At 47.3% G+C, this 17,736-nt stretch overlaps 1 protein-coding gene across 4 annotated transcripts; it reads right to left on the reverse strand.

The window, feature by feature from the left end:
• Positions 1-71: 71 nt before the first annotated feature.
• CD72 (CD72 molecule) lies at positions 72-8,078 on the reverse strand. 4 transcript variants are annotated; one of them, XM_039218553.1, is made up of 9 exons: positions 7,927-8,078; positions 7,730-7,837; positions 7,029-7,100; positions 6,304-6,393; positions 5,629-5,964; positions 2,363-2,508; positions 1,641-1,753; positions 554-700; positions 72-266 (listed from the first exon to the last, which is right to left on the reverse strand). In XM_039218553.1, exons 1-8 carry the CDS (start codon positions 8,006-8,008, stop codon positions 559-561), a joined length of 1,089 nt encoding a protein of 362 aa, XP_039074484.1. In that variant the 5' UTR covers positions 8,009-8,078; the 3' UTR covers positions 72-266; positions 554-558. The 4 variants fall into 4 exon arrangements, with proteins under 4 accessions (XP_039074484.1, XP_039074487.1, XP_039074486.1 ...); XM_039218556.1 differs by having other exon boundaries at positions 7,029-7,124; XM_039218555.1 differs by lacking the exon at positions 6,304-6,393.
• Between the last annotated feature and the right edge of the window lie 9,658 nt (positions 8,079-17,736).

The following is a 17,736-nucleotide window of genomic DNA, read 5'->3' on the forward strand; positions in this document are numbered from 1 at the left end:
CCCCCCCCCCCCCAGTTCCACTCTGGGAAGTTCTTGGGGAGGCCAAAATCTCTTCTAGAGACTTCTTCACCCGCTTTCCCAGGAACAGTCCAGTTTCTCGGACAGGATTTCAAGTAGGCAGCAGGCTGGGTAGAAGTGTTGGGCATGGATCAGCCCTTGGCTGGGCACTGCCCAGGCAGAGTGAGAGAACACTGGAGGAAGATGATCTGAGGGCCTGCAGGCCGCAGTTACAGGTGAGGGGCACAGTCTCTTGTTGGCATGCGTACCTGTAAGAGTAAAGCATCAGTTAGCTCCAGGGTTCACTGTTACTAAGAACGTTCATCCAGCTAATCCCAGCTGCTTAGACAGCCAAGAAGCCTCCCTCCAGTTCCAGGCCTTCCCTGCCCAATCGCCCCCTCCACCCCTTACATAAGCAGACCAAGGTCCTGAGGTCAGTGGTGGTGACTGTCACTCTCAGGAATACGTTTTTTCCCGACTTCTGAGCCCCTGCTCTGAGATCCTCTCCCTCCTCCCTCCCCAGCGCTCAAGCCTCAGTCCCATCCCTCATGCTTACCCAACTCAGGGCAAAGAGTACTCCCTGTTTGGATCTCTTAAAACTGCCATCTCGCAGATGCAGGGAAGTTTAGAAGTGCAGTCCTCCTGCTGCAGCCTTGGCCAAGTGTTTTGTACCCTGTAACATCTTGAACCTCGACCATAAGACCTAAAGATTGGTGAAGTCGAACTTGGATAAGCTCTGCCCCTCCCACCCCACCCCCCTTCTCTCCCCTGCCTTCATTAAACACAATGACATCCTAGCTTGCCCTGCCTGCCTAAGGCCACCTCTGGGCACAGTTCATGGACAGATGTCTACTCTAACCTGAAGAGGCCTTAGGACCAGGAGAGGGAAAAATCACCCAAGATGTTAAAGATGGAAACTCCAGTTAGGGAACAGAGGTGATCACTATCCTTTTTCAGGGTCCTTGGAGTTGATCTTCAAAGTTATCCCACTGCTCCCTTACTTCCTGGGGCAACTCTAGTGCCAAGTGATCCTGACAGAGAAAGTGCCACCTCAATTTCGATAGCCTTGTCAAGGGATGGGAAGTTAGAATGCTAGGGTTCTAGCTGTGAAGGCCTAGCTAAAGCCTCAGCTTCTCCCTCTGAGGAAAGATGACACACGTCCCAACCCAGTAACTTAGAGGTACCTGGGTGGCTCAGTCGGTTAAGCATCCGACTTCAGCCCAGGTTATGGTCTCATGGTTCATGGGTTCAAAGCCCTACATTCTGGCTCTGTGCTGACAGTGCAGAACCTGCTTGGAGTTCTCGTTCTCTCCCTCCCTCCCTCTCTTCCTCTCTCTCTCTCTCTCTTTCTGCCACTCTCATTCTTTCTCTCTCTCTGAAATAAATAACTTAAAAAAATAAGTCCCAACCTAGTAACTTAAAAAAAAAAAAAAAAGGGTACCAGGGACTGCTAGGTACTTGGGAGGGGAAAGAAAATAAGACTGTCCTCAAGAGTTACTAAGTAAAGGAAATGGACAAATAGGCCATTACAATATGGACTTGTGAAAGAGTGTTGGGAGCAGGACCTGGAGAGGAATTGCAATTCTATGTCTTTATGAAGGAGTTATGGAGTTGCACATGCCCAGGAATCCTAACAGACTTACCCAGAGTATCTTTTACTGTCAGACTGCTGCATCTTAGCATAGTTGTAGGTAACCCAAAATGGACCAGGTGGACTTACTTCTGTCAACACCTTCCTCACGCTGTAAGGATTAACCTGAGGGGAGATTCAGAGAGATGACAGGTATGTGGGAGATGATGAGGAATATTCCAGTGTGAGGAGGGGGGAGAGGACATGGGCCAGTGGAAGAAAATGAACACTACAGGGAGGCCTATGAGCTCTGACAAGAGGACTGTGTCTGACCTTTGCATGACATCAGGTCATCAGTAACCTATCCCTGTAGCCTTCGAGGGCCACCATTCAGGTGGAGGCTCACCCTTCAGTTCACCTCCCAGCTGGGTAAGGATTTCTGCGAGTCTTTGAAGGGGAGTCATTCCATGGGCTGCTCTGTTCACAAGGAGCCCGTCCCTTCAATCCAGCCCACCAGTTTGGGACCTCTCTGCCTGAAAGGCCATGAGAGTCAAACAAGCTGCAAAGCAGTGCTGAGAGCTGACCAGAAAGCTGAGATGAGAAACAGGTTAAAGTAAAGATGGTTCATAAGCTTCAACTCTCATGCCACCTCCAGTCCGTTGGTAGGGGCCCCCTCAAGCATTGTGCTGAGAAGCTGCACAGAAAAGGAATGCGTGCTACATGCGCACTGCCATTCCTCACTTGACAGTATATATTCCTTTACCCACTACAGTCTGTGAATAAGGGTGTGCTTACTAGATAATAGTCACTGAATGTGGCCATGGCCAGGTCAGAGGACAGAGATTTACAGTGGTTTTGGCTCTCTTCCCAAGTTCTCGCAGTAAATGAGATGTAAAAGCAACTCTTCTCGCTCAGTATCCATCCCAAGGGACAGCAGGTATCTAAAAACCAGAAAGAATGTGACAGTATGACAGCACAGCCCAAACCCAGGAAGGAGATCTCCCCATTTGGGATGAAAGTGAGGACTCTGCAATCTGGTTACTCACAGCGTCCCCCTCGGTCTAATCTCAGCACCTTTACTGACTTCTAATACTTGATCTTTGTGATCTATCTTTCTTTGGCCTCCCCTGGTAATTCCATTCCTATGCATACTTAGGAAAAGCCCTTAGTATTCAACAATATCACTCCTTAACAGTCTGGGAGGTTTATATTAATAGGGCAGGTGGTACTATTTCTAATTTCTGAATGATTGCAGTCTGCACCCCCTACACTTTGGCCCCCCATAAGTGTTCAGTAGGCTCTAATTCATCTCAATAGCTCCTTAAAGCATTCCTCACTGCATATTCAAAACTTTCCCACACCCCACAAGCTGCTAACCACCTCCTTTCCTTTCCTTTCCTCTCCACTCTTCCACAAGTAATAACTTTCGTTCCTGTTCTGCTGAAACTGCCGGACACTTGATGTGAACTCTCTCCATTTCCTTCCCTTCCACCCCAAAATTTGTCTCTTCCCTGTTCTTCTGTTCCTGACTATGAGAAATAAACATCCCTCTTTCTTCAACAGCCCATACTCCAGTCAGTGCTCCTGATACCAACCCACTCTCTCATTGCTTTGTTCCGTAAGTCCTACCTCCATCACTCAAAGATCATTCCTTCCCCACTCACTCCCTCTCTTCTGTCTACATTTTCTCATGCCCTCCTCCCAGCTACCCCCTTGCGTTTCTGTCCTAAGGCAACTAAAATGAATAAAAAGTCAGTGTGGGTACCATGGAAAAGGCTCCGAGGATAAGGGTCATGCTGAAAAGTAGGCAGGCACCTTGGGAGCCACGTGAAGGATTTTTTTTTTTTTTTTTACAAGGAAGAAGAAGTCAATGTAGGGCTTTGCGTAGAGGAATTTTGTTCACTGGCTATATCCCAAGTGTTGGTCACAGGGCTAGATGTGTAGTATTTATTCCATAACTTTTGATGCAATTAATTAACTGGGATGACATGATCAGATTTTTAAAAGATCACCCAGGCTGCAACATGAAAAATGGATGGGGGAGGGAGGTGTAGAGGGATGTTTAGGAAGAACAGTGCAGCAAGCTGCTGCAGTGATCCTTGCAGAAGATGGGGGTGGGCAAAAATGTGAACGAATGTATAAATATGGTGGTAGGAAATGGAGGGAGTTCCTCTGACGGAGCCGGGCACCTGCTGAAAGTGAGAGAGCAGGTGGTGGGGTAAGGAGCTACCATGGAGAGCAAGCTGCCAGCTGCCAGGCAGCACCAAGGAACCAGCTGAGATGGAGACTAGAGTTCTGGTGGCACCAAGCAGAACGACCGCACAATATGGCACACATGGGTGCAGGCATGCACAAGGTGGGCACTTGAGTTCATCAGGTGATGAACTCTGGTGCACCAGAAGGTCGATGGAACAAAGGAGTGAGTGACTGAAGTGATGGGTAGAGAGAGATGTGCCAGCTGATGCAGTGAGGAAATGGGAGAGATAGTGGGTTGGAGGCCTCAATGAGGTTAAAGACATGTGGGAAAGCCTGCAGGAGCAGGGTGTGATCGGAGTGGAGGTCTGAATGAGCACCTGGTAGGCTCAGTCAGAAGGGCATGTGACTCTTGCTCTGGAGGTTATGAGTTCAAGCCCCACATAGGGAGCAGAGATTATATCAATAATAAATAATAAAATAAAACAAAATAAAATAAAATAAGACACCTGAGTGGCTCAGTCAGTAGAGTCTGACTCTTGACTTCAGCTCATGATCCCACAGTTCCTGAGATTGAGTCCTGCATCGGGCTCTGTGTTGACAGTGCAGAGCCTGCTTGAGATTCTCTCCCTCTCCCTTTCTCTGCCTCTCCACTGCTCGAACTCATTCACTCTATCTATTTCAAAAGAAATAAATAGGGGTGCCTGGGTGGCTTAGTCGGTTAAGGTCATGATTTCATGGTTCGTGGGTTCGAGCCCCGCGTCAGGCTCTGTTCTGACAGCCAGCTCAGAGCCTGGAGCCTGCTTCAGATTCTGTGTCTCCCTCACTCTCTGACCCTCCCCTGCTCATGCTCTCTCTCTCAGAAATAAATTAAAACATTAAAAAAGTTTTTAAATAAATAAATAAACTTTAAAACAAACAAACAAAAAAACAGATCTCGGAGTTGAGATAGGAAACCCGCCTTTCAGTGGAAGAACAGTTTAGGATTCTGGGATCTAGGGTGCAGCTGAGGGACCAGGCGGCAGCACTGCATAGAACTGAGGGTCATAGAGAATGTGAAGGCTATAGATATGAGGTTTGGGTGTGTCTACACATAATCTTGCTATCTTAAGCCTTGGAGGAGTATCCAGATGCCCCCTAAACTAGACAGAACCTAACCTGGACAATAGGTAACCAGTCCATGAACATTCCAGTTGCCTTGGCCCTGGCAACCTACCTCTAATCTCAGCCCGCTTTTTGCACAGCCTCTCCCCTTTTATGTGTCCCCTCTCTCACCCCCACACAGTGCCTGGGCTCCTGCCTTCAAAATAGATGAACACACCAATCCAGTTCCCTACCCCACATTACCCCCCCACCTCATTGTGAGTGCTACCCACGCTTGCAAGCTTCAGCTACCTTGCCCCACCACCCCTCATCAATCAGTAATTCTTAACCTTTGAGGAATCTCAGATGTAGTGAGAAATAAAGCTATAGACCCTCTCTTTAGAAAAATGTGCAAACAACCAATTTCACATCCAAATTCAGGGCATTCCCAGATCTTTGACACTGAAACCAAGCCACACGAGACCTGATTTTGGTGCTTTGGACAGTGAGATCTGCGTTGCTGCCTGACACCCTCCTCTCCTGGAGGCTCTGCCTGAGAGCTGGGTGAGTGGCCCTGAATCCAATATGCAACTTGCTCCTCCTCTCTGTTGGCCAAGGCTGCAGAGCTTGTGTCAGCCAACACTCTGATTCACTCACTATCTTCTTTCCTCAACTACTTAATATGCCCCCTGCTAGATAGATCCCTGCCCATGCCACCAGTATCTCCTCATTTCACTCCATCCCTCACGCACACCCTCCCATCCCTCCTCTCCCAGAGCAGATACCTGATGCGGGGCATGTAAACAAGGGCTTCATTGTGTCCTGCATCCTGCTCAGCTTCTGCTCCAAAATCCTCCTCTGCTCCTCCTCACTTTGCAAGGCCTCCTTTGTCTTCTCCCTGTCAGACTGGCAGGCCTGTAACTGCTCTTGGGTGGCTTGGTGAACTCTCTGTTCCTCCTGTAGTGCTTCCTGACTCAGGGCCAGTTCCCTCCTAGACCCTTGCATATCCTCTTCCCTCTTCCCCAGCTGGGTTATCTTTAGGTAGAGCTGCTGCCTCAGGCTGCTGTTAGTGGCTTCCAGAACACTGTTCATCTGCTGGAGCTGCTGAGACACCTGCAGATCTGTTCAGCAATAATGAGAGATTTGGAGGACATCTTTCTCAGCCGTGCTCTGGTGCCCTGAGACTTCAGCATCAGTCTTTTTTCTGCTTCTTGAAAATTTTTGCATAACAGGCTGAAATACAGGATCTGACTGCCTAAGGCTTAAGGAGGTACTGGATCAGGTAAGGACAATTTAGGAGGATGCAGCACTCTAAAACAGACCTGGCTGGAGACCAGACCAAAAGCTAAGGATATGGTGGTGGTGACTTGCGGCCCTTCCCAGAGGAAGGGCAGCCTCTGGGGAGAGTGGAGTAGAAAATTGCTTGGGGTAAGTGGGAAATGGGGGAGAGCCATACTCACAGCGCACTCCCAGGCAGATGGAGGCCACCCCTAACAGCAGGCAGGTGAGGAGCAGGCCAAGAAAGAGGTACTGCGTGCAGGTTGCCCGGCCTTAGGGAGACAGTGGGATGAAGGGCAGAGAACCCCACGAAAGTCTATAGACTGAGGGGCTCGGTGGGTATTCATGGGAAAGGGCATCCCTCAGAGGATACGGTGCAGGCATGGTGGGTTTCGTCGGGTAATGAGTTTCCGCAGGTAGCAGAGGGAAAATGTTCCAGAATAAGGGCTGGGATTGCTGCTGGTAAGGATTGAGGGGGGCTGCCTAGTAAGATGGGAACTAAATCTCAGGCGGAGACAGAGGACGGGGATATATGAGTGGCGACCACCGTAAAGGGGGAGAAGGGAGGCTCTAGGTCAACCTGTGGGAAAGATGTATGTGGTAATGGGGGTGAAAAGGACGGGGAAGGGAGTCTCGGGCAGCCCTCGCACTCCGGAGAGCTGTTCCGCTAAACCCTCGGTAACAGACCCGCAACACCGCCGGGCCCAGCACCAGCCCGGCCCGGACCCCGCCAGCACTTCACATCGCGACCACGTACCATGCGGCCTCGCGAGGTGGGTGAAGTGGGAGCGGCCGCCCAGCGGGAGGCTCCGCCCCGCCCTGCCCCGCCCTGCCCCGCCCCGCCCCGCGTGCCTGAGCGCGAGCCCCGTTGCGGGGGGCGCGCGCAGCTGGGGAGCTCAGTACTCACCAGTGAGAATCCTCCCGGCAGCCGGTGACGCCACGGAGCTCCAGGACGCAGTTGGCTGCTCCGACTGGAGCCCTGCGGACCGGTAGCTACTCCAGTTTGAAGATGGGAAGCCCCGGGAAATTCGCTTCTTTCCACCCTCTCCCTCTCCATCGCGCTGAGAAGCCTTCAGCCAAACGCTAGAATGCTCCGGGACACCGGGAGCATTCTCCAGAGTTCTGCCTCCCCCGCCAGGATTCTACTGTCTCCGCTAGGTCTTACTATATCCTCTCCCCGGGGATCCCCTCCTCCCCCAACTGGGTCTCCCCTTATGTTTTCCTCAGCGCCCCCCCCATCCCCCCGGTGCCTCTCCCGGAAGCTCGTCCACCCCCCTCCCCTCCCCTCTCTTCTCTGTCCCATGACTCCCCACTTCCCATTCGAACTCCTCTCCCCACAGGGCTGCCCTGACCGCTCCCAGGAGCCACTGTCTCCCCCCTGGGATCTCCACCTTGCCCCGGGGAGCTTTATTCTTCCCTGGCTCCCATTTATCCAGTGCTCAGTCTTCTCTTTCCTAAGCACCCCCTCCTTTCCCAAGGGTGTTGTTCCCTCTTCCCCCACCCCAAGAATACTGTGGACTCGCAGCTGGAGACACAGCTCTCCTCGCACCCCCTCCTCCAGCCCCCCCTCCGCTCCCGCCAAACATACACGCCCTGGGCATTCCGTACCTGCTTTGTTCCCTCCTCCAGAAGAGGCCAAGCTCAAGGGCCCACCTGAGACTGAGGGCACTTGTACATTCTCGTAGGTGAGTTCCTCATCCTCATCAGCCTCCAGGTCTGGAGAGGAGAGAAAAGGTGGAGGTGGAGGTAGGGTCATGAGGGAGCCTAAGGTTGCAAAATCAAGGAGGTGCTTCTGACACCCTTACCGTGTCCTAACCGGCTGGAGATGTTCTTCTTCAGGGGAGCCTTCACAAACCGCAGGTCTGCATAGGTGATGGCCTCAGCCATGGCCCAGAGCACCTCTGCTCCCACCCTTCCCCCCCTTCTTCCACTGGCCCCAAGCTTCCCTTGACACTCTCCCCTCTGTCCCTTCACACTCTTAGGCTCTGTGTTCCTTTTGTGACTGCACAGCTTAGTGCTTTGCTCTGTGACTTCTAGTTACAAAAGAGGAAGATATGAGCAAATCTCAGACAGATGGGTTCGGTGAAGCGGACGACATCCCTAAGCCTCTGCCAGAGGGACAGTGGATGGGAAACTGAGGTCCACAACATGTGGGGAGAGGCTGGAGGTGTCACTGGATCACTACTCAGGTCCCTGTGTCCTGCCTGTGCTCCCCTTCCATGCATCCCACACCCACTTTGCCAGTACTGGGCTCTAAATGCCTATCCTCCTGACCATCTACCCTGATTTGCCCTGTGCTCTTCTCTTGGCTGCTCTGTCCACGGGCTTATCTATGTGTTGTCAGAGCTCTTTTGTGTCCAACTAAACACAGGATCTCCCCAGTCACTGCTCCAGAATGGAACTCCATCTTCTCCATCACATTGGGGTACCCTACTTTGGAGCCCTTGCTCCTCGTCATCCTGGAGTTCCCAGCAGATATAAGTTCCCAGGAGGAGAAACTTGGTTTGGTGGGCCTCATTTCCCTATCAGTTTGGGGGCTTTCAGGGTAGACTCACTCAGCTCCCCTCCAGCTGTAGCCCTACAGAGCTACCAAGGATTTCACACATAGGAAGGTTCTTATTCCAAAGCCCTTCCTGAGAATGTGGCAGCCCTTTGGAGGATGCAGAGGATCTGGTACCACAGTGCTTCTCTTCTATAAACTCCCCCAGACTCCCTCTTCACAAACTTTCCCTGGCCTTCTGGACCCTTGTTCCCTACTGATCACACATTTGGCCAGTCAGCCCCTTCCTCATTCCGTCTTGCCTCCTGCTGGACTCTGGACTCCAGACATCCAAGCTGGATCCAGCAAGCTGAGTCCAGGAGCCAGAAGCTTGGGGATAAGCCTGGGTGGGGGGTGAGGATGAGAAACAACCCACAGCTTGTACACTTTTGGAAAGCCTGCAGCACTGACCACTTATGCACCCTGTGGGGGGTCTGGGAGCAGGTGAACAAAGGCATTGGGTAGGGGTGAAGAAGGGCTGCAGCATCTTAGAAGGGAGGCAAGGAAACAAAGCAGGGCTGGGTGCTGAGTGCACAGACTCTGGACCTGAGGTTTTATTTTCTTGGTTTGGTTTTAGTTTTTTCTCTTATTTTCCTTCTTAAGGTCTTCCTTAAAAAAAAAAAAAGTCTCAACATTGGCCGTTTACACCCAGCCCCAAGAAAAAGGGGCCATTTGTGGGAGAAGAGCAGGGGCTGGGAGGCCCTTAAGGGGGCCAAGGGCCTAGCTGAGGGGGAAACCAGTGGGGGAGGAGGGGTTGTTGAACAGTAATTCAAAAGTGCTCCCTAATGTTCTTTTACCAGCACATGACCCCAAAAGGGCTTACTTCCGTGGGTAGCAAGAAGCTGGAACAAGACAAGGTATGTAGGTGGAAAAAACCCACTTGAAGTAGATGACATCTGCCCCCGCAGAACCTCTTCACACACTGCCACCTCTGTGGGGAGGAAAAAGGAAGGGGAAGGAGGTCCTCACCACATGCTAACAGCCGTAGTGTATGACTAGTGGTGTGTGGAGGGGTGCTGTAATGGGCCCTATGGGTCTGTTGAGAGCTCTGCCCAGCAGCACCCCACAGCCCACCCAGAAAAAGTGCCCACTGAGGTAGAAAAAAACACATTTGTCACCTGAGAAGAGGCAGGTATGTGCCTGTGTGTGAGTGTGCACATGTGTACATGCACCCCCCTGCTCTTTGCAGTCTGTTGGGGTAACTGTGTGAGGTGAGCATCTATGTCAAGGCTGCTGGGAGGATTAAGCTCAGAGGATTCTGTGGGCTGAAGGGTGCCTGTGAGAGCTGTTATTTTTTTCCATGGCAGGGAATGAGAGACCATTTTCAGAAAAGTCTTAAAAAGGTCATGGGGACAGATTATAGAAACCTTTCTTTTTTAAGGCTATTTCCTAAGGTGTCCCTGCAGCTGCTAACCGTCCTTGCTCAATTAAAGTTTCCAGCAACCTTGTCCCCTCCCCCAGTCACCCTATGAGGACCTCCTCCAGATAACATAGGATGGTGTGTGTTGGTGGCTCCCTGGGGGCCTCTGGGGCCTGTGAGAGTGAGTGGGAGCACATAGAGCAGCTGGTGGCACGGGTGGGTGGGGGCAGTCAGGGTACTTGTATCTGTGGTATATGGGGGTGGGGCAGTGTATGTGTAGATCTGTTTTGCAGGAACATTTGCAGGAATTCGGTAAACTATAATGTCCCAGTTTTCAGAACCAATACACAGGAGAACATGGCCTGGATGCCAGGTAAAATACCAAACCAAGTGTCTAGTATGTGCTCAAAAAAAAAAAAAAAAAAATCAATGGATATGCTGCCTAAATGGGACCTTGGAGAGGCTTCAGGAGAGAGTGTACCTGAATGCACCTGGAGTGAGCTAAACTGCACATCGGCAATGGCATAGACAACTTCAGCAGTCTTGGCCTGTATCTCTATCCTCCTTAGCTCTGTTGATGATGGTTACACATCCCCTTGTGACATTCTCCTTTCCCTTCCAACACCTTCTTTTCTGAATAGGGTGTGAGAGCAGGATCCTTCTTCCTCACGTGTGTCACGTGAGGCCTTTACGATATTGGCATTCATATTACCTTTCAAGATTGGATATCAGAGAGGAGCCCTGTAACTCAGGCTGTGCCTCCGCCTGCCCAAATGTCAGGAGAGTCGGGGGCGGAGGGGTTGTTGTTTTTTAATGTTTTAATTATTTCTGAGAGAGAGAGAGAGAGAGAGAGAGAGAGACAGCGTGAGTAGGGGAGGGTCAGAGAGAGAGGGAGATACAGAATCTGAAGCAGGCTCCAGGCTCTGAGCTGGCTGTCAGCACAGAGCCTGATGTGGGACTTGAATCCACGAACTGTGAGATCATGACCTGAGCCGAAGTCAGACGCTTAACTGACTAACCCACCCAGGTGCCCCTCCTGGGGGCTTTTAAGAGCTGAGAGGCCAGTGCTGTGCATTTCAGCTTTCCCATAACCGTTATATCATATGAACACAGACACTCAACCCATTTCTTGCTCTCTCCTGGCCTCTCCATTGTTTATTACAAGGACTGGGTTGTAAAGGTAGATAAGAGGAGGGAGCCCAGCTATGAGGACGTTGGGAAAGAATTTGCTGTGTGGAAAGGGGCTCATCTGTATGAACTTTGGTGAAGTGTAGCCCACATCAAGAAGTCAAGGAAGTCTCCTGAGACCCTGAAAATCAGGTTATATCCATCTTCGTTACTTTGGTCCACTGGCTCTGGGAGGCCCTAATCTATAAACAGAGCATGGTACGCAGAATAATAGCGTCTCCAAAATGTTCACACTTTAATCCCCAGACTCTGTGAATATGTTATTTTACTTGACAAAAATGTAAATGTGGTTAAGAACTTACTGCATTTGGTAAAACATCCAAGATATGTTAAATAATAATAGCAGGCATCTCTGTCTAAATGTTTATTTTAATGGAAATCGTTTTAATATTTCACCCTTGAGAACAATATTTGCTGTTAAGTTTTGGTAAAAAGCCTTCATTATATTTCAGCAGTTTTCCTCTTTTTCATTTTTACTTAGAATTTTTATTAGGAATTGTATTAAATTAGGCTGGCTCTAAATATTAAATATGGGAATTTTCTTCTTTTCCCATAGTTTTGACTAAATTAAATGCTGTGGAAGTTATCATTATTTAAGAATAGATAAAACTTAGCTCTGGTGCCATTTGAATGCAGTCTTTTCCAAAAATAGGCTAAGTCTCTTCTCCTTGCTGACAAGAGAGCCCAATGTGAGACTTGAACTCGTGAACTGTGGGATCATGAATGGAGTCCAAGTAGGGCACTTAACCAGCTGAGCCACCCAGGTGCCCCTGATCACTTTGCTTTAAATATGTTTCTTCTAAGTAGCATTGACCAGGATTTGGTTTATAACAAAGCCTTAGAGTCTTTTAATGGAAGAGTTCAGTCCACTCATTTTTACTATACTGAGTGATATATTTGATTTATTTCCATCTTACTTGTTTTTGAATTTGTAAGCATTGTTGTGAACCCTTCTTTACCTTTGTTGCATTGAATGAATGGCCATTCATCCCATTTTCTCCTTGTTAATTTGGAGTTTGTCATTCTATTAATAGTTACCATCCTTTGCCCTGTTCTCTGAAATAGATGCACATGATTGTTCTAGTATGTGAAAACAGAATAACTGTTTCCATCATACTTTATTTATCTTCTACTTCCTCCCCAACCCAATAAGAAATGGTCTTTAGATTACTTTCACTACCTTTCCTCCTCCTCCTCCCCCCCTCAGATCCTTGGAACACTTACTTTGCCTTACCCTCACTACCTGATTCCAAGAGTTTTCTTGAGATGACTTAGTCCCTATTAGAAGTTCCTTTATGATGTATGTGTTCCTTCTGTTTCAAGAGTTTTAGCGTTTATATGATGTGCTATACATATATAGACATAGATATAAATATATAGATCATGGTTCGTTGCACTCCACTGTTTTCTTTCCTCTTCCCTTGACCTTCACCTATCTTGAAGTCTGTTATAATTCATTTGTTGTTTCACTAGAGTCTTTTCTTAAAAGTATTTCTCGGATGAGATACTGAATATTTTTTACAAATCTTCAAATATCTTTCTTTTCTCCTTTGCTCTCTTTTAACTTCCAGAGTTGCACATAAGAAGAAAGAACTTTCTGCCTGGAAATGTGTAAGATTTCCCTTATCTTTAGAGTTCAGGAATTTTAACCTGTAAAGGGTTGTATGTCTTCAGCTTAGGGAATTTTCACCTATTATTTCATTATAAACTCTCCTCTGCCGTTCCTTTTCTCCTGGAACTCAAAGAATTTGCAGGCTAAATCTCCTAGGTCTGGTTCAGTCTCCCGTCTTTCACCACACAATCTGCATTTCCATATTTTTGTTACATGTTTTGAGATATTTCATCTGTTTAATTTTCTGGACCTCTTTTAGAGTTTAGGAGTAACCATCCTCTCCTTTGATTTATGTATGGAAATTTTTAGTTCTGATATCACATTTTCTAGCTAAGGGAAATCTTTTGTGTTTGACCTTCACACATATCTCCTCCAGGCTCTCATTCAGTCAGAGATTCAATTGTTTCCTCCAGCAGGTCTCTCTGTCCTCTGGTTTGCCTGCATTCTCCTGGCCTCAAAGGCTGAGAAATTCAATCCACCCTTAGTTTTTAAGAGAGCTGGAGAGACTCAGCAAAGCCATTGATTGTTCCTGGGAAGGCGGCTGTTTCTGGAACTTGCTGCCTTCCTGAAGGTCCTTGTTCTTGGCTCTGAGGCTATTCTCCAGAAACTGGTCTGCAGGAAATTCTGCCAGGAACTCAGCAGAGCCCATTTAAAGTTCATCCTCTATAGCTGGGAGTTGTCAGACGGATTGTAGAAGGGAGAGGGTTTCCATATACCAAGACTTCCCTTGCTCTAAGTAGTGTAAGTATTATTGACAGGTACGGGGATAATGACCAAAAGACTTAAAAACAGAAGCCATTAATAGTAGATGACTCTGAGAACTACAACTAGGAGTAGGAATGGGCTGGAGGAATAGCCTTTTACTCCCCCCTCCCTCACACTCAGTGCTAAGATTTCTTAACTTTGACACTTTAAAAAATTTTTATTTTCTTTTCTTTCTTTCATTATTCATATTTTAATTTACATCCAAGTTAGTTAGCATATAGTGCGACAATGATTTCAGGAGTAGATTCCTTAATGCCCCTTACCCATTTAACCCATCCCCCCTCCCACAACCCCTCCAGCAAGCCTCTGTTTGTTTTCTGTATTTAAGAATCTCTTGTTTTGTCCCCCTCCCTGTTTTTATATTATTTTTCCTTCCCTTATGTTCATCTGTTTTGTATCTTAAAGTCCACATATAAGTGAAGTCATATGATATTTGTCTTTCTCCAACTAATTTCGCTTAGCGTAATACACGCTGGTTCCATCCATGTAGTTGCAAATGGCAAGATTTCATTCTGTTTGCTGAGTAATACTCCATTGTGTGTGTGTGTGTGTGTGTGTGTGTGTGTGTACACACACAATGTGTATTATATATATATATATATATATATATATATACACACATCTTCTTTATCCATTCATCTGTTGATGGACATTTGGGCTCTTTCCATACTTTGGCTATTGTCAATAGTGCTGCTATAAACATTGAGGTGTGTGTGACCATTCAAAACACCATACCTGTATCCCTTGGATAAATACCTAGTAGTGCAATTGCAGAGTCGTAGGGTAGTTCTATTTTTAATTTTTTGGGGAACCTCCATACTGTTTTCCAGAGCGGCTGCACCAGTTTGCATTCCCACCAGCAGTGCAAAAGAGATCTTTTTCTGCGTCCTCGCCAAGATCTGTTGTTGCCTGAGTTGTTAATGTTAGCCATTCTGACAGGCATGTGGTGGTATCTCATTGTGGTTTTGATTTGTATTTCCCTGATGATGAGTGATGTTGAGCATTTTTTCATGTGTTGTTTGGCCACCTGGATGTCTTCTTTGGAGAAGTGTGTATTCATGTCCTTTGCCCAATTCTTAACTGGATTATTTGTTTTTTGGGTATTGAGTTTGTTAAGTTCTTTATAGATTTTGGATCCTAACCCTTTGTCTGATATGTCGTTTGCAAATATCTTCTCCCATTCCATCAGTTGCCTTTTAGTTTTGCTGATTGTTGCCTTCACTGTGCAGAAGCTTTTTATTTTGATGAGGTCCCAATAGTTCATTTTTGCTTTTGTTTCCCTTGCCTCCAGAGATGTGTTGAGTAAGAAGTTGTTGTGGCCAAGGTCAAAGAGGCTTTTGCCCACTTTCTTCTCTAGCATTTTGATGGATTTCTGTCTTCCATTTAGGACTTTCATCTATTTTGAGTTTATTTTTGTGTATGATGTAAGACAGTGGTCCAGGTTCATTTTTCTGCATGTCACTGTCCAGTTTTCCCAGCACCACTTGCTGAAGAGTCTGTCTTTATTCCACTGGATATTCTTCGCTGCTTTGTCAAAGATTAGTTGGCCACAGGGGCGCCTGGGTGGCTTAGTCGGTTAAGCGTCCGACTTTCGCTTAGGTCATGATCTCACGGTTCGTGGGTTCGAGCCCCGCGTCGGGCTCTGTGCTGACTGCCAGCTCAGAGCCTGGAGCCTGTTTCAGTCTGTGACTCCCTCTCTCTCTGACCCTCCCCTGCTCACGCTCTCTCTGTCTCTAGAGACAAATTAAAAAAAAAACAACCTTAAAAAAGATTAGTTGGCATATGTTTGTGGGTCCATTGATCTGAATGTCTGTTTTTGTGCCAGTATATTTAGTTATTTTCTAACATTTATTTATTTTTTGAGACAGAGAGACAGAATGCAAGCAGGGGAGGGGCAGAGAGAAACAGAGACACAGAATCTGAAGCAGGCTCCAGGCTCTGTGCTGACAGAGCTTGAACTCACAAACCATGAGATCATGACCTGAGCCAAACACACACTTAACCTACTGAGCCACCCAGGCACCCCAGTACTTTTTTTTTTAATTTACTAAAAATTTTTTCAAATGTTTGTTTATTTTAGAGAGAGCAAGTGCACTTGAGCAGGGGAGGGGCAGAGAGAGAGGGGGACAGAGGATCTGAAGCAGGCTCTGCACTGACAGCAGAGAGCCTGATGCAGGGCCCAAACTCACAAACCGCAAGATTATGACCTGAGCCAAAGTTGGATGCCCAACTGACTGAGCCACCCAGGTGCCCCTCAACCTCAGCGCTTGTAACTTTTGAGGACAGAAATTCTGTACGATGAATGGCTGCCCCATGTGTTGCAGGATGTTTAGCAGCATCCCTGGCTTCTGCCCACTATATATCAACAGCACTCGCTCCCCAGCTGTGACAACTAAACATGTGTCTGTACGTTGCCAAGTGTCTCCCAGGGGGCAAAGTCACTTCTGGTTGAGAACCCCTGTTGTATACCTTTCAGTTCTATTTGATTGTTTTAACACACGTGCTCATACTATTCCTATAATTAAACATATAACTGAGATCATGAGACAGGGGAGAAAATATGAAGCTGTTGTGAAGAGGCAAAAACAAGAAGTAGAGAATTTACAATGCAGGATGAGGAAGCAAGTAGGAATAAATAAAAGAAGCAGAAACTCTGTCAGAGAGAATTCCTGAGCTATGGGACAGGAGGAGCAGGAGTGGGAAGACCCATGTACTCCTTTCTCTGAGGTCTCCCATGATGCTGAGATTTGAGAGCCAAAATCCAATAACAGTCTGCAAAGCCCCAAACATACCATAGCCACTGTTCTGTGATTCCCACTCCATTCGGCTTCCTAATTGCCCCAGGTGTCCTAAAAAAAACACCCCTTCACTTTTAAGCTAGGCTAAAGGAGTGTATTCCTTACAAACAAAGCCCATAGACTTGGTGCCCAGTGAAGAGATGGGCTCGCCACTATTTGCTGCCAGTACTATATTCACTTCTTAGCATAATACTTTAAGAGATACTCTGGTTGGGTGCCTAGGTGGCTCAGTTGATTAAGCATCGGACTCTTGATTTTGGCTCAGGTCATGATCCCAAGGTCATGAGATCAAGCCCCGCATCTGGTTCTGCTCTGAGCATGGAGCCTGCTTAAGGTTCTCTCCCTCCCTCTTCTTCTCCCCCTCCCCCACTCATACTTTAACACTCTCTCTAAAAATAAATAAAAAGTAAATTTAAAAGAGAGAGAGAGAGAGACTCTGCTCAAGCAAAGCAGTGGGAGTGATGAGTAGGCTTCACATAAGGTCTGTAAGAGTGACTCTAGAAAGCTTTCCCTGGGAAGGGGGAAAAAAGACTTAGGCCATCCATCAGAGCTGTCATGTACAGGAGGGAGAAGTGTGACTGTATGATTGTGGCTCGGAGGCAGAATTGATGATAAAAGTAACAGGGAGGCAGATTTTGGCTCCAAATTAAAAAAAAAAAAAAGTTCTCTCAAAAAAAGACTGGAAAGGGGTACTTGGTAAGGTAGTGAGGTCCCTATTTCTGTAAATGTTTAAGAAGAAGCTGGTAGGGTGGTTCTTGCAATGAGTATAAGCTTGGGCCAGATCTGCCAGCGTCCTCCCAGCTATAGAATTCTAGATATTTAAAAACCCTGGAAAGAGGCACATACTAGGCAAAATATTTTAGGGTCAAGTGACACAGCAGTAACATTTAAGTAAGAGGAGGGTGGCTGGTGGAAGAGTTGAGCCATACGGGAAGATCTCAGAGGTTCAGCACCTTCCGCTGGCGCTGGTGTGCTGTTCTTTCCCCCACACAATTAGTCAGAACTCGTGGTTGCAAGAGATGGAAAACTCTTAGAATGACTTACGCAAAAAAAAAAAAAGAAAAGAAAAGAAGGAAAGGAAAAGAAAGGAAAGGGAGGAAGGACGGAAGGAAGGAAGGAAGGAAGGAAGGAAGGAAGGAAGGAAGAAAGAGAAAGAAAAAGAATAAAGAAAGAAAGAAAGAAAGAAAGAAAGAAAGAAAGAAAGAAAGAAAGAAAGAAAGAAAGAAAAAGAAAAAGAAAGAAAGAGAAAGAAAGAAAGAAAGAAAGAAAAGAAAGAAAGAAAAAGAAAATGCATTAGCTTACATAACCTAAAAGTTTAGAAGGCAGATCTAGCGCTGGTCGTGTCTGGATCCA

This window comes from Hyaena hyaena, unplaced genomic scaffold, assembly GCF_003009895.1.
Source record: "Hyaena hyaena isolate Hyena2069 unplaced genomic scaffold, ASM300989v1 scaffold_769, whole genome shotgun sequence".
Taxonomy (NCBI): domain Eukaryota; kingdom Metazoa; phylum Chordata; class Mammalia; order Carnivora; family Hyaenidae; genus Hyaena; species Hyaena hyaena.